This window comes from Syngnathus scovelli, chromosome 3 (assembly GCF_024217435.2).
Source record: "Syngnathus scovelli strain Florida chromosome 3, RoL_Ssco_1.2, whole genome shotgun sequence".
Taxonomy (NCBI): Eukaryota; Metazoa; Chordata; class Actinopteri; order Syngnathiformes; family Syngnathidae; genus Syngnathus; species Syngnathus scovelli.
In genome coordinates this window covers 22,804,818-22,824,888 of record NC_090849.1, presented here as the reverse complement: position 1 = coordinate 22,824,888, position 20,071 = coordinate 22,804,818, and the positions used below count along the sequence as shown (strand labels likewise).

Sequence of the window (20,071 nt, the reverse complement as noted above, 5' to 3'; positions counted from 1 at the left end):
AGCCAGGGAGGGGCGGAGAGGCCGGGGGCGGGCAACAAGCGCCACTCAGGGGTTTGATTTGGGCTGTTCCCCCCTCCTTCCTTAGAAGCGCTGCTCCATAAATGTGAATGGAGTCCGACTCGGTGGCCTACATCGTGCACTTTACACTTCATAAGGAACAGGTCAAAAATATGTTTTTGTATTAAGAGTCATGAATGTGTGGAGAGCCATTGGACTAGTACAATTTGATATCCTTGACATCCACATTAAGCTCCATGATTTACTGGCACACTATTGCCTATCGTAAGAGTTTTTCAGCCCATCACTTTTTCCTTTATTGTATTATTTCCTGCACGCTAGTACAACTTATTCATTTGCCTCAAACTCAAGTGAGACTTCTGCCATTCACAAAATGTGTGTACAAGTGCTGTTGTCTACATATTGCTTGCACAAGGGGATCAACTGTCAGGATTTGAACCAGCAAACTATATATTTTTTTAAATTAGACTGCATTGAGTTTATATTTAATTACACTGCAGCTAAATTTAAGGTCTAAAAGATCAGAACCATACTAGCCCTCAAATCTTTGCTTGTTAAGCAAGGGAGCAGAACAATGGCGTAAAAACTGTTGACTTCAAATTATACTTTCTTGCAATGATTCAGCACAAGTTTGAAAGTCATTGGAAAGGCTTTTATTTGAGGCACGTTAGAAAAACAATGCAAAATGACTTAAGTCATTCGTCCAAGGATGATTTCTAAGCAGTTGTTGGGAACAGAAGAAAACATGGCCTCAGCATTTGGAGCCATTTAATTTGTCTGGCAGATGCTGGAAGTGCACAGTTTCTCCAACTCTGTGGGGGGGGGAAGATATATACAAGTAATATTGTATTATCTGGTCAAGCTTAGACAAAAGGTTGATCCGAACCTGACGTAGAATCACTGCACTCCCTCAGTGTGGTCATTGCATCCATGTAATCTGGTCCCAAGAAGCTCTTATAGTTGCACCCACTTGGAACCTCCTGGAGACACTGGGTGGAATCTTTGAAAATGAGGTTCTCCTCCGGACTAGACTCAAACATTTTGAAACTGGGATCTCTGACATATCGGCCAAACCGGGCCTAGATATGGGAAAATAAAAATAAAGAGATACCATCCTCAATTTATAAGGCAATTTCAGTCGTTCCTACCTGCTGTTCTTGAAGAATGGCGACAACATCGTTGCGGGTCTCAGGACGGGTCACCACAGCATGCGCTGGGGAAGTGGCAAGGTTGCAATCCTCAAAGTCTGCAATTGGCACTGGACCCTTAGTTGGACAAATCAGCTCGTAGTCACTGCTCAAGACATCAGCAGCCCACTCTGGACCCTTTCCTGCAATGAACAGAAAATTGACTGGCACAGTACCAGTGACCGATTGTGAAGCAGTTTGACAATCGTTACCGTCGCTGTTTTCTGCAACAGTTGTGTGTTTGATGAAGGCCACATCACCAGCACCCTCAACAAGACATCTGCACAGAAAAAAAACAAACCAGTATTTTTAAATAGTCAATATCGGTCTGCTATTGATTCAGCAAAATCAGTCTGATTAGGCCTAAAAAAAAAGGTGAATAAAATACTCAGCCCCCCCCCTCCCACCCCCCATTTTTTTTATTCATAGCTGCTTACCTAAAGGCCCCAGCGTAGCCATAGTACTTCTCCTCTGAACTGGCTTGGCACTTTGACTTGCCAACCACAGATTCATCACTGCCTGCACACAGAGAGCAGAATGGCGAGTCGGCCGGAGCTCCAGGGGCGCAGCCGCTAGTGAAGAACTTTGCTGTTGAAAAAAAGGGGGGGGGGGGGGGATTATTGTAATTGCCAAGTCTGTTTATCTAGGCCTTTGAAACTGAATGTGCAATGCAATTTTCCTGGTGTGTCAACTAAACTGCATATCTGTTAAAAAAGTACAAGATCTTGGTTTCTCACTTTTTATGAGCGTACTTACTAAAGTCACAGTCTCCCGTCTGTTTGTAGATTTTACCCATGGGAATGTTCCAGCCGGCACTTTTGCCAAAACCTGTGTGGCAAGACTTCTTCCCCTTCAGGTTGTCCCAAGTCACCCCAAAACCCTTTTTGACCACAGCGACCGCATAATAGGATGAGGCTGAGACTATACACACACGCACAATTTGTTAGTTTGAAATTTTTTGGTTTTAAGTGCAAATGCTAGTTTGTCAACAGTTGGTGACCATACTGTAAACGTGTCAAACAGAACATTTTATTTACCTCCAGACTGGTTGCACATTACTGTGGAAATAAATGGCACAAATGTTATGCTAGATTTAAATAATACTTTTTTTTTTTTTTTTAAACACAAAGTATACCTTCATCGTACTGCTCCACCATGGCTGGAACCAGACCGCACTGTCCTGCGATGTACACCTCTCCTCCGTCCACTGCCATTGCATCTGCTTCTTTGCACTAATGTTAAAATTAATTTGCATATCTTTTTCCAAACATTTTGATTACACAGCCTACCAGGCAAAATTAGTGTTAACGTTTTTTTTCCCCTTTAACTACAGTGCACAAAAATTGGCCATTTTACCATAATCATCTTTAGGCACTCATCTACTGTAGAGGCAGTCTTGCACAGAATTTTGTTTTTATCGTCCACCGTGCTGTTGGCACTCCAGTGGTCGCATTTTGCAGTCTCACGCGGGCCCACGGCACACCACGTGATAGCATTCGAGCCGGATGCGGTTATCTCTGAAAAGGGGAGGAATTAACTGTTAAAGTAGTCACACTTGAGTTTCACGATTGTATGTGTTACCTTTGTTCAGTGAGCGTACAACGCTTAAGTAGCTAGCGCCCAGATAGAGAACTGAGGTGATATTGGCAGGTAACCTGACTAGCTTTTCAGTAGAGTCTTGGAAGATCAGATTCTTGGCCGGTGTGTACACCTCAGAGGAGAACAGGTCAAAGTCCTGTTTGAACGGTGGGGGAGCAATTTGGAAAAGAAGATTTCTTTCATAGGATTTGCTTTGTGTATCCTACCTGCACTGTGGTGAGACTAGCCCAGATACGCTCTGCCAGCACCGGGTCTTGTCGAGTCACCACAGCATGAGCAGGTATCCTGGCCAGGTGGCATTCTTTGTAGGAGTCGATGGGTGCTCGAGAATTGTTCATGCACAGCAGCTCGTAGTCAGCCTTCGTGCTCTCTGGGTGGGGCAATGATTGGAACCGTTTAAAAAGTTGACCATATTCAGGCATCATCTTTCAAATAACATGGGATAATCCAATTTCTCACTCATCCAGCTAATTGACCCATTTGGAGATGGGGCAGAATTGAGTGCTCTTTTTGCTCTCCGCTTTAAAATTCAATGCGGCAAACTCACCTGGTACAGTAAGATGATTGACAAATGCCACATCTCCGGCATTTTGCACCAGACACCTAGAAGATTTAATGACAAAGATGCATGGTTGGGTAAAACACCCAACCATGCGCCAAAATATTCTTCAGAATCCATTCTCACTGGTTCAATACTTTGATGGTTTTAATTTCTCGCACTCAGATTGACCTGGGAATTACTCCTGGGACCACAACTTGCCTGTTGATGTGTTAAAAATAATTTTTTAAGAGGTTTTAAAAAGTGGCAATGTACTTACTGGAACGCACCGCTGTAGCCATGAAAAGGTTCATCGTCAGAACGCGAGCAATCTCCTTTGCAGCCTTTACACAGTTGGGAACCCAATTCAGCACCTGGCACACAACTTTCGGCGAAAAATTTTCCAACCGCTGTGACAGATTTAACGAAAAGAAAAAAAAAATTGGAAGTAGTTTTAATTTTAGTCTGAAATTCACCAGGCAAAGTCACTTACCAGCCTCAATGGATTCATCTTCAATGCCTCCCCATTGCAGCACACCCAACTTGATAAGAGTTCCAATCGGAATATTCCAGCCGGCAGATTTTCCCAAGCCGGTGTGGCAGGATCTCTTTCCTTGCAAGTCTCGAATGCCAAACTCAGACCCCTTCTTGACCACGGCGACGGCATAGTAACACGTTTCTGATGCTGAGCAAATTGCATCATGAGTATTTGAAAAATAAACACATTTTACGATGCAACAAAAGTATTTTGTGATTGCATTAAAACTGATCAATGCCACACAATTAATAAATGGCGACAGTTCTATAGTTGACTTACTGGCACCATAGTCCTCAGCAATGATGGGATGAAGTTTAAAGCTCTTCATGCCAGCAGTGTATACGTCTCCTCCATCCAGAGTAACTGCATCAGCTGAATCGTCCTGTACAGACCAATTTAAAAAAAATTAAAAAAATCTTAGGTCCAACCTACATCCTTTGTGGTAGCTGTTTTAACAAAATACTGGGTGGGGCACCACACTCACGTGAATGGCATTGATACAGCCCAAAGAATCCGATTTTTTGACACAGGAAAAGACTGGCGCCTTGGTAGCCAGCGCCAAACATTTTTGGTGCTCCTTGTCCGACTTCACACACCACCTCACATGGTCGGTGGAGGCAGACAGCACAACAGCCACTGCAAGAACAGCAACAGCACAGCAATAAAAACCTTGAGCCGGATGAAGGGTAAAGACTCAAGTACTTAGATGACGCATGTTGGGTCCAAGTGTTAGGACCACAACAGTTCCAAGTTCTTTCCACTAATCGAGAAAAAAAAAAAAAAAAACCATTACTAGTAAGACGGATAAGCCCGAATTGACTGGCAAATAAAATGTTTACTTTTTTTTTAAAAAAACAGTTTACCCAAGTAGCCAAGCAGCAATGTAGGACACAGAAGTTTGAGATGCTTCATGGTAGACATCTCAAAATCTCTATAGCGCGCTGGTCCTTTCATAGCCGCACCCTAGGCAGGAGGGATGATATTAAACACTGAAATGCCAATATTAAGTGAAAGGGTAGTTGATTTAGAGTTGCAGTATTCTATATGCACCACAGAATAAATCAATTTAGCTGTTCATTTAATGCAATAACTGCAAACCGTTGAACAATAAATGCAAACTTACCACTCCGCCAACTTTCTATCTTGCTCTGAGTACCACGGATGGAAGGGCAGAGAAGAGAGAACTACCAGTTGCTCACACCGCCTTTATATCTTGGCCCACCTGAGTGCTAATTGACCGCAGGTACTGCAACAGGTAGGTCGGACATGGAGGGAAGGGCGCTCCTAGCGGTGGCTAGTATAAATCCATTTGAAGTATTTGAAGTATTTCGACAGCCCCAAACAAAAAAAAACATATTTTCACATATATATATATATATATATATATATATATATATATATATATATATATATATATATATATATATATATATATATATATATATATATATATATATAAAATAAATTAAACAAATGAAAGTACAGTCCAACTCACCATACTGAATGTGATTTTAGAGGCGGAGCCGTTGCCCTGACAACCATCTTTCGGTCACGTGATTCTCACGCTTGCCTAGCTACGGAGAAAGCGACGCTCTCTCCTCCTGGCTCTCGAAAGAAGAGAACTTGCCCAAAACTAACCCTCCTACGCTTCTTCCCAATTTTTTAAAATGTCATGTCAGCCTGAGGGGAACTGTTCGGTGGTGTTCGGACGAAGACTCGCTGTAACGTCGTCAGAGCGCCGAATGTGATGGTGAAAGATTAGTTATAATGCTAGGCGGCTAGCGGTGGCATCTCCAAGACCTCCTGGCTGGACTGGCAGGTACACGCCAATACAAAATTATCACGTTCCACTCACTACTTCTGCGCGTCGTTAGACCACACAACTATTCTAACTTTATTTCTAAATGTTGGAACAATCATAGCAGTTGGTGGGCGGCCGGTGTTTTCTAATTCCTTGGGACGTTAATAGGATTTAATTGCTTAAGAAGCTAAGACGTGTGCTTTCTTTCTGTGTGTGTGTGTGTGTGTGTGTGTGTGTGTGTGTGTGTGTGTGTGTGTGTGTGTGTGTGCCTGCGTGTCTGCCACGTGATGTAATCTCACAAATAAATACATAAAATCTTGAATAATTGCATTGAAGTCCTCCAAGGCAAATAAAATTGTTAGCCTTTTTTTTTTTCTAGCAGCTTTTCTTCTACTGGAGTGCTTACTGAATAGAAAGCAGTGTGAGTGTCCATGTAATTGTACTAGTACTAATTTTATTACTACTAGTCAGGACACTAGTAGAACACTTTGGGCCTACTAGTAACATTTCTGTCCTAAAAGTATTTTATGTTTGTCGTTTTCAAGCACAGTTTGACTTTCAGCATTTATTCGATATTCTCGATTCCCTCACCAGTAAGACAATTCAGTGCACTGATAGAATGACCATGTCTTAAGAGTAAACAGCTTACCCAAGTGTAAAATGGTTATCGATGTGTCCTGCGATTGGCTGGCGACCAGTGTGTGTCCCCTACATGAGCATCGGTTACGCAAAGTAATTGTTTGCGCCTTTATTAGCGAGTTAAGAAAAGCTAAAGAAAATATTGTCGCAGGTTCTGACATTCAGACATGGGCAAGCTGCAGAGCAAGTTTCGCAAGCGGTCTGAGCTGTACAGGTACGTTGTGCTTTCTTTACGCTCATGATACACTCAACTCACAAGTCTTGTTTTTTTTTTTTTTTCCTTTTTGTGTTGCGAGCCAGAATATTACTGGCTTTTTCACGTCGTATTAAGATCCATTTTCTGCTCCATGGCTATCACGTTTCCTCTTCCGTGTCCAGAGCCTCACAGAGTGAAAAGGCAGACGGCGTGCTCGACAGCCAGGTGGTTCAGTATGAACCGGCCCACCGTGGCTCCGTCAACACCGTCACGAATCTCAGCGCCCATCTGTGCGTTTCTGGAGGCACCGACCAGGTAGCGGACAGTCGTTGAAGTTTGAATTCAATCAAATTTAATTCCAACGAAACGTGCTCCACAGGCGGTGGTGGTGTATGACTGGAGACGAGGCCGCATGTGTCAATGCTTCCAGGGTCATAACAGAGAGGTTACCAAGGTAACGCCAATATCGGTGGGCTGGAAATGCACACACACAAAAAAAAAAAAAAAAAAAAAACATCATCTCTACTTTGTGTTTTGAACTCAGGTGGTGTGTTATCCGGGCAGCACGTGGATCTTCAGCGCCTCGCGGGACAAGTCGGTCCTAATGTGGGACTTGAACCAGGGGGACGAGCCCATTCAGGAGTTTTCCGGGCACCAGTTAGTGGTCAACGGGCTTGCAATCAGCCCCGGTATTCGCTCTCTTGCACGCACACAAACCTGCAAATGTCCTCGTTTCCCATGTTTGACAATATCACAAATGTTTTGGCGAATTTCTATCACGGTACACAGATTGTGAAATGATTTATTACATACACACACACACAAAAAAAGCACCATCTGTGTAATGAAAATCTTAGCAAAGGGTCTCATTTGATGAATCGCTTCTGTGATGTTATTTTGACACAAGGATCCTAAGACAATGCAATCTATACGTCGACCTTCATTACAGAAAAAAGGAATCTCATCAAAAGATCTTCATTCAGAAATCATCAGTTTGCAAAGAAAAGAAAACTGACACGGTTGCTGCCGCGTTTCCATAGATGGGAGAAAACTGTGCACGGGCTCCCGCGACAACTGCATGTGCCTGTGGGACATTGAATCTGCGAAATGCGAGCAGAGACACAACATTTCCCGAAACCTGGTGAGAACGATGCGCTCATGATGCTCCGTCCATCAAGGCCACGCGATACCTTGAAGCTCAACCCCCTTGACGACTTTTCAGGTGACACACGTGTGTTGGGTGCCAGGCAGCTCCTCGCTCGTGCAGACGTCGGAGGACAAAACCATACGGTACAGACAGGTTTCGCTACTACAGCTCTCCAAAGCAGCCACTGTGGACTTTGGATTTGCTTCGACTACGACAAAACCAATACGGCACTGATAAGTTTCGCTACTACAACTATCCAGAGCAGCCACTGTGGAGTTTCCATTTGCTTTGGTGACGACATACTGTATTGGCCCGAATGTGAGACAACCCCGATGATAAGACGACACCCTCTTTTTCAAGACTCAAGTTTGAAAAATGACTTTTTGAGCACCAAATGTAATTTTTATACATCTGAAACAAATGATTATAACAATATATTCGAGAGAAACAGCACGTTATTTTGCCTCATTCAAATCAAGCAAAAACATTTTAATATCGGAACATTTAAATACGTAAACTTAAGTGCAATCACATTTGTAAATGAATGGCTTCTGGTTTTTAAAATGTAAATCAATCTATTGTGATCAAACAACATTTCAATAACCATCAAAGTGAAGTCTAACTGTAACTAGTCTTGAAACAACTCTGAATAAGGAAAAACATTGCGATAAAATAATGCAAACTGCTTACGCTAATGTTGGGGAGCCTGAGGACCGTATAGGGGGTTGCCTCGGATGGTTACGCTCTTTTCGCCCCCGGGTGTCGGTCAGAACACGGCAGGGAAGACGTGGTTCAGTTTTGATCGCTTTACTGAATTCTTGGCAACAAATAGTAATAAATAACCACGAATGAAATACTCTCGGCAACACACCAAACATAAGTCATGGATCGAGACAACAAAAATACATTTGCCGGCGACCGTTCGTTACCGTGCCGCTGCGTAACGGCCGCTCGTACGATGCGAGGCAAACTTTAAGGAGCGCGCCGGAGCTGCCAATCAAACGGCACGCACATGAAGCAAACCGCGATCGGACAGACGGGCACAACAATGGACAGTAGTAACAATGAAATGTGTATATACTCACTTTGTGTCAGAGATGCGCAGGATCACAGCAACGTACTCCGTCGATACCAGCGACCTTTAACTTACCGCTGCCCACAAGTGAAAATGGGTCTCATGTCTAGACCCCGAATATAAGACGACCCCCACTTTTTCAATCTTATTTCAATGCCAAAAACCTCGTCTTATATTCGGCCCAATACGGTACTTGTGTAGGTCACATCCCAGATAAGGTGCGGCACTTTTTTCACTTTCTAATCTGTTACGTGTGCACGCAGAGTGTGGGACAGCCGAGCGTGGCAGGTGACCAACACTTTTCCGGCCAAGCAATACATCCAGACCCACTGTGACGTTTCCGACAACGGAAATCACCTGGTGTCCAGCAGCAACGGTTTTGGAGGCCAAGGCTGCGAGGCTACGGTGAGATTGAGCTCATGTCCTCTTATTTTGATACCTGATGAAAAGTTTTGCAAAAAGGGGGTTTGAACCTTCCCCCAAGAATATTAAAATATTTCAGGAATGAAGTTGAACTATTTCCTGGGTAGTCTTAATTTCACGAATAAAAGTTCTATAAATATTACAGCATGATTCAAGATGAATTCATGAGATCAAAGTCATAACAGCCATAGTTTTAACATGAAAAACAAAAAAAACAAAAGACTAATTTGGTGAGCAAAATTTGACGTTACAGTAGTAAAGTTGTATGTAATATTATAGCAAAAAATAGCACTATTGTGAGAAAACGTGTGTATTTTTAAACGGTGCAAGAAAGAAAAAAGCAAATGACTCAGTCGTGGTCTCCCGTGATGTTGTGTGTACGGTCAGCTGTGGGATCTGCGTCAGCCAGGCTGCAAAGTGGTGGAGTACCGTGGCCACCTGCAGACCACCTCGTGCTGCGTCTTCCTTCCCGCGGCAGCGGGAGGCAATGGCGCCACTCTGGTGGCCACGTCCTCACATGACAGCTCCGTCAAAGTGTGGGACCAAAACTCAGCAGGTAAGACAACTGGCGCTTCTGATGGCATTTAGGTTCCGTTTGATGGCTTTCCGTCGTTCTCTTTAAGTGTGTTTAGCCACCCTGTCGCTGGACGGCGCCGGTCCTCTGGTGTCTTTGGCGGCCAGCGACGCCTCCAATGTGCTCTGTGCCAGCTTCAACAGTGGAATTCATCACATCCAGCTTTTCCAAACACCAGAGATCGCTTCAGGAGATGCCAACCACACAGACATCAGAGTACTGTCCCGATTCTAGTAGGTAGAGTTTACTGGATAAATATGTGCCTCACAAATGAAATGAAATGAAATGTCAGAGTTCAAACCGTCGTCGTCGTCGTGATAGGCGATGTCAGCGAGTCTTGTGGCACTTTAGCTCAATCAGCGTCCAAAAGTTTTAACTCTGTTTTTCACTCTGTTGCCAGACGTGTCGGCAAAGTTTAGTTTAAAATAAAACAATGTATCACAAGAAAACCATATATTAGAGGAGCTTAAAGAAACAAGGTAGAAACTAAATAATATTTACACACACGCAAAGAAAAATTTCTAGTTGGGGATATAATATAAAGTCTAGAAAAGTGGGATTAAAAGGGGAAAATGCACACAAAAAAAAATCCATTTGGGATTGAATAAAAATGTTAAATTGGATTTCAGTTAGACATGTCAAATGGTGACTCGTTTGACTTATTTTCTGTTTTATTTGTTAGTAGATATCGAAGCCTAGTGTACTAATTATGAAATCACCAGTGCAGTGGTTTCCTCCTGGGAGCATTCTTTTGCAAATGTGGACAACCTGGAAGTCAACCAGTGTCACAGAACTGATTGTGATTCTTCTTTTACGATTTGCTAGATTTTCAACTTTTTGGGGGGAAATTTTATGTTGCAAAGATTGATGAAATGACAAGGATTCAGCCTTCAGCCATTTTGAATAGCCCTTGTCCCCTTCAGGGACGTTGGGATTGGGGGCCAATTGCAAATGGAGACACTGCCCTTGAATCAAGCTGTGTGAACCGCCATACAACCTATGGACCAGTTAGGCACTCCCAAATTGTGGATTCTTTTAAAATGTCATCAGTCTGAAGCCAAATAGAGTATTTTGTAGACATGTAGAGCTGAACATATTTTTAAGATAAAGCTGCAGAACTAACTATGCAATAAACGTATGAGGTTTGTAGGAAAATATTCAACGCAATGAGCAAATCATGGAATATAAATGGTTGCAAATGCAAATAAATTTGTCAACATGCCATCTCAGTTTGACAATGTGTGGCATAGCGGCAGGTATGACACCTCTTGTCAAAAGAGCACCGGACACGCTTTGTGTTTCTGTCTTTAATTCGTTTCATTTAAATATGGAATTTGTTTGCAAATGTTCACGCACGCCCACAACAACACGATTCAATTACTACCATTGACATTTTTGCAGATAAACTCACAAACACGTACACCCAAAATCACAGTTTTTACAACTTTCCACGTGGTCAATACTACATATACAATTAAGACACAATGAGGGGGAAAAAGACACACATGCGCACGCACACACGTAAATAAAACCTGCTGATTCAAGTTGGCACATAACAGAAAAAGGCTGCATGTGGAAACAGGAACAGCGAGGATACAATTAGTTCATGAATCAAATGCCGTATTGGCATTTTTCAAGCGGGAATAGTGCAGTAGTTGCTAAAGTGAAGAGCGTAAAATCCCACATATGCATAGCACTTTTTTGTAAACTTGACCATTTTCCAGTGTAACGCTCCATGAATTTATTGACCAGACAGCCCAAAAAGCGTCTCTAAACTGACATGTAAAACAGTTTTTATCAAAAAGCAAACACAACACGTTGTTTTTGTAGTAAAACATCCATCTCGTCCGTCCGTCCGTCCGTCCGTCCGTCCATCCATCCATCCATCCATCCATCACCTGCTACCAAATGAAGCTTAGCAGTACTTTGACATACACTGTATATGACTAAAATGGCTGGGCCATATGAGAACATTTGCCCGACTGCCATGCTGTTCTTCAAATTAAAAAATATCAAAAATGCAGAATAAAACGGTGTCACATTTCATACTAAATTTAGCATGACCCCGGTATAAAAAGTCGCCCCAACCCTGGAACGCATTTAATAACCTCTATTACCCCTCCCCTACCCACAGATTTGTTCCTTCACAATCGCTTCCTAAGTAAAAATAAACAGGTTGTAATATTGACTCAAATACGGCAAGAAACTTTTCTCTGTGGTATTCAGATGTATGATCCCTCACTTAATATTAAGACAACATGGATGCAAACAGATTAATCGGGACAATTAAAAGCTATCTACGGCATATGCAGTGTTCAATTCATCACAATATGCTTGTTGAGAACGCTTACATTCTGCGATATTATTAGTTGCTTCTTTGGCCTTGACGCGGCATTACAATTACAAAATGACGTCTCTAGAGTCCGGAACGCGTGACAAGAGAATTCATGAACTCGCCATCATTAAGATTTGTTCGGGGGAAACAGAGATGACATTTAATTTAAAACAATTGAAAATAAACATGAGCAGGATTATTTGATCACAGCAGGGAGAAAAAAAAAAAAAAAGTTGATGCACTTAAAATGTTTCGTCCAATTAGTCCCTGAGAATAGTGTGGTGTATCCATGGTAGGAGACATTCCTGTAATGATATACACACAGCGTGGACTTAAGTACTCATAACAGATGTCACCTCACCCCCACCCGCTCAGACATTTTAACGACCTGTTTTGGTGGTCTGTCCCAAAACCTTTGCTCAATTAGGTTGAGTGTGAGCACTTATTTTTACCACAGTGTGACTAGAAAACAAAACTGAATAAAACAGGTCATAGTGGCCCCTGTGTTGTACACGCACTTGTGAAATAATTGAACATCTTGCAAAAAAGAGGACTTGTTTTTTGTGGAATACGTGGTACCTCCAAGGTCTAACTAGGGGGATATCGGCGCCTCGGCATGCTTCGTTTTAGTCAGGATTACCAGTACTGTTTTTTTTCTTTAACAATATTAAGAAAATACTTGGGAGTGTTCCGGTGTCATGCTAGTTAGAAATGACGGTGGTGTGAAGTCAAGGAAGAAATTGTTTGCCACAAAGGGAGGAAGTGGGTGAGTATTTTGAAAGGTTGCTTTGCTCCGTTTACTGACTCCATTTCGGCGACACAGTGCTCAGATTCAAATCGTCAACAAGGCTGATGTGACAGCCAATGACTGAGACTTCTTTTTATACTTGTACAACAGTTAACTGTTCAAATGTGACTTTACCCTGACCTGGACACTCAATTAATGTTTTGACCTTTGAGGTACCGCTGCAGCCAGGACAAACATGCAAACAAAGGCTTGAAATTTTTGATACTATGAACTCGGCCCGGAGAAATTCTCGTTGGGACCTTTGAATACCGATAAGAGGGAGCGCCGCCGCGTCTACTCGTCCATGGTCTCCAGCTCGAATATCCGATTCATCCGCATATTGAGCAGGCGGAGCTGAGTGTCCATGTGGTCTATCTTCTCCTCCATGGAGCTGGTGCCGCGTCGCCAGTACATGCCCACGGGACCCGTCATGAAGTACAGCACCATGATGACGCACAGAGGCAACAGCGTGCGCTCTGGGTCGCCCTCGAACTTTTGCAGCACGTACAGGCAGGACAGGGTCAACAGAAGCACGCGCGCCATCCAGAAGAAGCGGCCAAAGACAACGTGCAGCATGTAGAAGACGCCGCCCAGAAACACCGACAGCAACCACAGGGCTGTTAGGGCACCGGCCACGAGGGGCAGGGCGCGTGCCGGGTTGCTGCTCAAGGATGCCGGGCTGAAGTAGTGACTCAGGTTGGACGCTGCGCACGAAAGGGAGGAACTGAGTTCAGATGAGCGCCTGGATTTGAGTTAACTTTGAGAAATGGCATCTATTCAATGGAGGCCATCATAGTTGAGGAAATAATACGAAGAGCTACATTGAACTTACAGTCAATGCCCATAACATCGAGGAGATCCGTCCAGATTTTCCAGATGGTGTCAAGGAAGGAGTCTACGCCATGTACAAAGCGCTCTGTCGCTTTGGAGAAAAACTGGAAGAGAACAGGCTTTCAAATATCTTGTTCACAAATAGTTTTTCCGTTTCAAAATTGAGGGTGAAATCATTTGAGGGTAATTGAGTAATAATTCCTCTCGCCTGTTAATTATTTAAAAATTGAATGGACATGGACATTGTGATTGGTTTATGTAGGATCCAAGGTACATCGGTGGTACCTCTCGATGCAACCCAATTCTGTTCTGCCACCTGTGCCTTAAGAAATCTGGTGAGTCGAACGACGCCGGTCACTACCATCGCCTCTAGCACATTTGGGTGTGTTTGGTAAAAATAAAAATAAATACAGTAAACAGACAGGCGTTTTTATTACCAAAGGGGGGGAGGCTGAAACAGCTTCCGCGCACGCAGAGAGCTCGGCGCCGGAAGTAGCGTCAAATGTTCAGGTAGCTTGATCAGAGCGTAACGTCACAAATTGATTCAGCTACATTTTAGTGTAACATGTCAAAAATAAGCTTGCAAAGGATCATTAGGCCTAACAGACGCTTTAGTAGATCGTCTTTATTACGAGGTATGTTTCGAGGGAGAATTCCGAATTTAATGAGTTTTTAAGTGGCATCCTCGACCAGACAGATCCACCCCCACCCCCCCCTCCGAATGATCTTGATCTCTTCGTTGGTCACATATGCATCATACACGCACAAGAATCAATCAATCAATCGTTAAATCCCGCACGTTCACCTTGTAGAGGCATCGGATGTTATCCTCCCCGAAGACGTTGCTCAGCGTCTGGTAGATGCCGTTGGCCGCCCGTCGGAAGCTGTTCTGGCTGCTGGTCCGGCTCCTGGCCGCTTGGGCCGTCGAGAGCACGGATGCGGATAGCACCAGGAAAAGCAAAACACTGGTGGACGCCTTCATGGCCCGTCTAAATGTTATGATGTTGAAGATGCTGCAAGAAAGATGCCGCTTTCTGCTGTAGTATCAGGCAATCGAAGCTTTGCCGTGAACGTTGAAAACGGGGTACCACGTTGCGTTCAGCTGTCCTCGGAGATCACAACATTAAATTCTCTTCAACAGGGCTTCGGGCAAGAAAATCACGCCAGTGCCAATTTGTCATCAGAGGAACGCAACCTTCGTTTTCTTTGGCTTATCTATCTACTAAGTTACCCTATAAGTCAATGCGTACTCCAAAATTTAAATAAAGTTCGCTTATTCCGACAACGGTTGTGTTCGTGGATGCACCATTCAAAACTCACTGCTGCCCTCTAGTGAGATGGCTAGACGCAATTTTAATGCATCTACATTGGCCCACAGTACATGCACAAACCAGACACGGCGTCAGCATACAATTAAAAATGTGTATGGATATCTAATTGTACGTATAACAGAAAAAAATGCTCAGTGAAACTTGTGCAAATACCTGGGTAGTGTTGTGATGATGAGGTCTCTAGCTTTCCCCGCAGCACTCCCTCTTAACGCGTGTTCTTGTGAGTGCCTGCTGGCTGTGAAGTATCTGATGACAGACAAAAGGCGCATGATGATAGATGAACACACAAAGAATTTATCAAATGAAAAGACAGGATGGACATATCCACAAACAGTGGCTCAAGTGAGGAGTGTTTTTAGGCATGAGCTGTGGAGTCCTTTGAATGAATGTACACACTCACCCCCTAAATCCATCCATCCATCTTCTATACCGCTTGTCCCCACGGGGGTCACAGGTGTGCTGGAGCCTATCCCAGCAGTCATCGGGACACCCTGAACTGGTTGCCAGCCAATTGCAGGGCACACAAAGACGAACAACCATTAGCGCTTGCGCCTAGAGACAAGGCGGAGCGCTCAATCGGCCTACCAAACATGTTTTTTGGGGGTCGATGTGTGAGGAAACCAGAGTGGCCGGAGAAAACCCACGCGGAGAACATGCAAACTCCACACGGGGAGGGCCAGATGGGGAATCGAGCTCACACCCTCCTAACTGTGAGGCGTGCATGCTAACCAGTGGGCCGAGCTGCTGGCCCCCCTAAATTGACCTCGTTTAATAAGAAACTCACATTGTCTGCCTCTTACCTTCCCACTCGATGGTAGAATTGGTCATGGAACGCAATTTACGTTTCCTTGAAATACTAGATACATGGCATGGCTTGGCTTGGTGTCCTAATGACGGAAGTTAGGCCAGAGTGCTTGATAAGGTTGAGAGGGTAGCTTAGAAGATTCAAGATTCAAGAATTTTTATTCGCCATTTGCCGGAATTTGACGTCGGTACATCACAGCCTCTGTTCAACATTTAGGTGACTAACACTATTCTCAAACATCCCCTGATCTTAAACTCCCAGGAGGGCAAGGAAAAATTCAAAACTCCAGCTAGGGGAAATGAGAAACCTTGAGAAGAGACCACAGATGGGAGGGTCCCTTCTTCCAGGATGACCAGGCTGCAGTGGATGCAGAGAGGACACATAGTACAAACAGTGTGGACAATTCAAAAAAGGTGTGGGGAGCCGGATGTTATTGCACAGCAGTGACTCTGAGACTCTAAGTTGTCAAATAAAGTTTATTAATGTATTTAGACTGAATGTAGTGAGGGTTTAAACATGTACGGGCGTGCTCCTTCCTGACAAAAAGTGAAACCTCAGTCACAGTAGGTCCTGGATTTTACATCCTGGAAGACACTCCACACCGCAGCAGCACAAATAAAGCACAAACGAACGGTACCATTTGGGGTTCGCGGATTTAAGTATTTGTATTTACTGTGAAACGAGTTGGCTGCTTTTCGCTGTTGTTCACGTCCAGAACATTTACAAAGTCACAAACTCTAAAGGGACTTTAGTTCAAAGGAAAACAATCAAAGGGAATAGAGCTGTTTTCTTTTTTTTTTTTTTTTTTTTTTTTTTTTTGGTCATACACACACGCACGCGCGCGCCACACCCCACGTCGCTTGCGAGTGCTTTGAGATGACTACCTTCGAACGTGACGTGTTTGACGTACGCGGTGTGTGGGCGCGGCCTGCCTCTGGCTCAAAGCAGGGTGCACCAAACGTCCGTTTCACTCTGGACTAGACTCCACCAGCTACTCGCAGTGAGGCGACTTATCATTTCTTTTCTCCCGACTGCAATCGTTGCGATTTTCCTCCAACATGTGGAAAGAACCAAATCGTGTTCTTCTCGTGATTGGCATATATTGGACATGTGCTTCAGGTAAGCAATTTGTATCTTTACTCCATTGAAACAACAGTCAAGAGCTGGAATGTACTGTACTGTGAGTTAGCATGACTGCATCTGCTTATCTTCTAACGTGACGGTGCCTGAGATAAAAAAATGAATAAAAAAAAATGATTGCAATGTCACACATTTGGACGACAAAAACTTTGATGAACTTTGAAGAATTCTCATTATTCGGCCACTTTGATGTAGTTGCTGTGTACAACTTGGTTTAAGAGGAGCACGATTGCTTTGTGGCGTGGTCAATTGTCCCGGACCGGACCTCGAGGCTTGCCTTTATCATTATTTTCATCATTCATGTGGCCTGCTCTTATGTCCGAACATACGAGCAACTCGACTTTGAAATTTTGTTTATTATTACCCAACATAAAATACATCTTTTATTTTCATGCTCACTGTGGTACCTCCATAATTTTTAAAATAAAGCTTTTGATTCTGCAGACTATAGGCACATGATGATAAAGACACAGAGAGCTTACAAATGAAGGCAGGATGGACATATCCTTCAACACTGGCTCAAGCGAGGAGTGTTTTTCGGCGTGAGCTGGTGGGGCGTTGTGAATAAATGTGCACCCCCGGCCCCAAAGCGTCCCCATATCGAAACTCACATTGTCTGGCCTCTTACTATCGTACCACTAGATGGTAGAATTGGACAAGAAATGCAATTTAAATGAACCTGAAATATTAGACTGTGATTACACATGGCACGGCTTGGCGTCCTAATGACGGAAGTTAGGCCAGAGTGCTTGATAGTGTAACATTTAATTTTGGGATGATATATATGTATTTGTCATGATCATTATTTTCTAACAGGCTGTACTGATGTGTATATTTACGTTTTCTGAGTTACGTTCATTTTTGTGAATTGCTCCTCTACCCTCGATGTGACGGCCGGCCGGCGGGAAAAAGAAAAGGAAAACGGAGGAAACGGGAGTTGAGTTGGGAGAGAGAAAAATAAAGACGTGGCTGAATGAGTCCTGCCATGTCGGCATCTTATTTTCGCAAGGAAAACTACCGTACGCACTGTACGACAATTGTGACCCGGCCGTACGACAACGTTTAAGGATTACAATAGGGTTGACGGGTGTATCTTAGAAACGACCGGTGTTGACAGAACGCAGGGTGGCAGACCGCATTAAGTTCTCAAATGAAGTTTATTCATGTGTTTGTCGTGAAGGTTTAAACATGTACGGGAGCGCTCCAAGAGTTGCCTTCCTGCCAAAAAGTGAGACCTCGGTCACAGTAGGTCCTGGATCTGACAACTTCAATTCAAGAAGATACGACCCGGTGTCTGGTAGGTTTGAACATCGAAACACAATTTTAAATCTTATTAAATACCTTCTTGAAATACTCTTTGTATAGATGCCTATGCTCCGTTTTTGTCCTTGGCGAGCAGACTACCATTGATCAATGATTCCAGTCTAATAGTACCAGGACCCGGGCACTATGACACTCCACCTGTAAAGGTAATTTGAACTTCTCGTGTAGTTTGTAGCTACTACAGTAGGTGCGGCATGTTCTCTTACTAATCTGCAGATGCGATTTTGTGATGTTTTTAATTGAACAATTTTATTTTATGCTTTTAGCAAAATGTCCACGGTGGTTGCAGTCTGCAGAGCCGCTCCAAGCGCTTTGAGGAACCGTCGTGTGAGGGTCCGGGCCCCGGGGCCTATGATGTTCTTGCGCCGTCAGCTACCACCAGCCACAACCAGATGAGGACCCATGGCAAAAGACAGGTAAGCTGAGAAATGGCAACATTTGAAATTATGCTGTAAATGTAGTGGTTTTTAATAGGGAGTTTTCTTTTTTTGGAAAGGATATTTACTTAAATACAGATTTTGAAATCAATTTAAGACAACTCAATAACCTCTGAGAAATAATGCCTCATTTTGTCAAATTCAGTTAAAAAACACAATTTAATTGTGCAATTTTACCTTTGTGGCTTACAGAGTAGATAAAGCACTATATAAGTGCAGTCCACTTACCATTTATCATTGATTTAATGTTCCCCTGTTTCAATGGGGATAAAGCACTTGCCATCAAAAAGCATCCAAATTTCATTCTCACTTTCTATATGTGACAGGTATGTTCCAAAGTTGATTGAGGGAAACAAAAAAAAAACACTTGTAAAGTCTGAAATGCATTTTCTCAAATTCATAAAAAACAAAAAACACACAAGGTAACTTAATATGCCTTTGCAGGCGCATCCTGCTAAAAGTTTGCAGCATTGGGTCGCTAGCCAGTACGTTGTGCCATCCATTCCCTCCCGGGGTGAGTCCTGTGGCTACGAGGAGGACGCCCTGGGCTTGCTCCGTAAACAAGAGCCTCCGGACAGAGACACGAGCCTGGGCCCGGCCTACTACAACCCTTTGCTTGTAAGTGTCCCGATACTTTTGTATTGTCAATTGCAGCATGCACCACAGCCCACACTATTATCTCCAAATCCATTTCCCTGACGAATGAACGCAGCTCTACTTCAGAAGCCACGCTGCCCCGACGCTCATCCATTCTACATGTGTGCAGTAAAGAAGCGGTGCAATTCATCGTGATTCCTGCAGTCACATATCCATAGTCAACAACTCAGGCACGCACACAAAATGAAGTCATCTGCTAATGACCAGTGCGAGCTCACAGCGACATTGAGTCTTTGTCCAAGTTGTGGCTGCTCGCCGTTGCAGGCGTCTGCTATGACAAAGATTTCTCAGCATTGCTTTACAAGTCCGTCATGTGTTTCCACCAACAGACGTCGTGTCCCAGTTATTTGCCTGGCCCATCATCTGCAGGAGACAGGCACCCCATGGAGTTTTTCCCCTTTGAGCAAGACTTAGCATTTCTTCTTTCCACGCGTTGCCGGAGCTTTCGCTTTTAAAGTCAAGTTAAAGTCCCAATGATCATCGTCACACACACATCTGGGTGTGGTGAAATTTGTCCTCTGCATTTAACCCATCCCCATGTGATTTTAATCCATCCCCTGGGGGAGAGGGGAGCAGTGAGCAGCAGCGGTGCCGCGCTCGGGAATCATTTGGTGATCTAACCCCCCAATTCCAACCCTTAATGCTGAGTGCCAAGCAGGGAGGCAATGGGTCCCATTTTTATAGTCTTTG

At 43.7% G+C, this 20,071-nt stretch overlaps 4 protein-coding genes across 9 annotated transcripts in view; 2 read left to right on the top strand and 2 right to left on the bottom strand.

Annotated features, from left to right (window-relative positions):
- Nucleotides 1-648: 648 nt before the first annotated feature.
- Nucleotides 649-5,147, bottom strand: LOC125994408 (serotransferrin-like). 2 transcript variants are annotated; one of them, XM_049763746.1, is made up of 18 exons: nucleotides 5,004-5,147; nucleotides 4,744-4,843; nucleotides 4,365-4,516; nucleotides 4,160-4,262; nucleotides 3,836-4,027; nucleotides 3,623-3,752; nucleotides 3,352-3,407; nucleotides 3,011-3,174; nucleotides 2,787-2,940; nucleotides 2,562-2,722; nucleotides 2,341-2,437; nucleotides 2,243-2,263; nucleotides 1,962-2,126; nucleotides 1,643-1,793; nucleotides 1,418-1,485; nucleotides 1,167-1,348; nucleotides 905-1,097; nucleotides 649-830 (listed from the first exon to the last, which is right to left on the bottom strand). In XM_049763746.1, exons 2-18 carry the CDS (start codon nucleotides 4,832-4,834, stop codon nucleotides 787-789), a joined length of 2,124 nt encoding a protein of 707 aa, XP_049619703.1. In that variant the 5' UTR covers nucleotides 4,835-4,843; nucleotides 5,004-5,147; the 3' UTR covers nucleotides 649-786. The 2 variants fall into 2 exon arrangements, with proteins under 2 accessions (XP_049619703.1, XP_049619704.1); XM_049763747.1 differs by having other exon boundaries at nucleotides 2,787-2,916.
- Nucleotides 5,148-5,436: 289 nt separating this feature from the next.
- On the top strand, nucleotides 5,437-14,239 carry wdr31 (WD repeat domain 31). 2 transcript variants are annotated; one of them, XM_049763758.2, is made up of 11 exons: nucleotides 5,437-5,699; nucleotides 6,472-6,534; nucleotides 6,699-6,831; nucleotides 6,896-6,970; nucleotides 7,061-7,205; nucleotides 7,557-7,657; nucleotides 7,739-7,806; nucleotides 9,002-9,143; nucleotides 9,549-9,717; nucleotides 9,785-9,968; nucleotides 13,951-14,239. In XM_049763758.2, coding segments are annotated over exons 2-11 (1,065 nt in total). In that variant the 5' UTR covers nucleotides 5,437-5,699; nucleotides 6,472-6,487; the 3' UTR covers nucleotides 13,952-14,239. The 2 variants fall into 2 exon arrangements, with proteins under 2 accessions (XP_049619715.1, XP_049619714.1); XM_049763757.2 differs by lacking the exon at nucleotides 13,951-14,239 and adding an exon at nucleotides 10,659-10,959.
- On the bottom strand, nucleotides 11,028-15,303 carry bri3bp (bri3 binding protein). The gene is made up of 4 exons (XM_049763760.2): nucleotides 15,173-15,303; nucleotides 14,494-14,701; nucleotides 13,690-13,792; nucleotides 11,028-13,561 (listed from the first exon to the last, which is right to left on the bottom strand). The coding sequence occupies exons 1-4, from the start codon at nucleotides 15,286-15,288 to the stop codon at nucleotides 13,152-13,154; spliced, it is 837 nt and encodes a 278-aa protein (XP_049619717.2). The 5' UTR covers nucleotides 15,289-15,303; the 3' UTR covers nucleotides 11,028-13,151.
- Nucleotides 15,304-16,682: 1,379 nt separating this feature from the next.
- LOC125994410 (sperm-tail PG-rich repeat-containing protein 2) overlaps nucleotides 16,683-20,071 on the top strand; it is a 50,120-nt gene continuing 46,731 nt past the window's right edge. For 3 of the 4 annotated variants that reach the window (XM_068650298.1, XM_049763750.2, XM_049763748.2), the window contains exons 1-5: nucleotides 16,683-16,943; nucleotides 18,145-18,261; nucleotides 18,330-18,433; nucleotides 18,554-18,703; nucleotides 19,169-19,342. In XM_068650298.1, the coding sequence (XP_068506399.1) occupies nucleotides 16,883-16,943; nucleotides 18,145-18,261; nucleotides 18,330-18,433; nucleotides 18,554-18,703; nucleotides 19,169-19,342 (606 nt within the window). In that variant the 5' untranslated portion in view covers nucleotides 16,683-16,882. The remainder of the gene's footprint in view (nucleotides 16,944-18,144; nucleotides 18,262-18,329; nucleotides 18,434-18,553; nucleotides 18,704-19,168; nucleotides 19,343-20,071) is intronic. The other variant, XM_049763751.1, reaches the window with a different exon arrangement.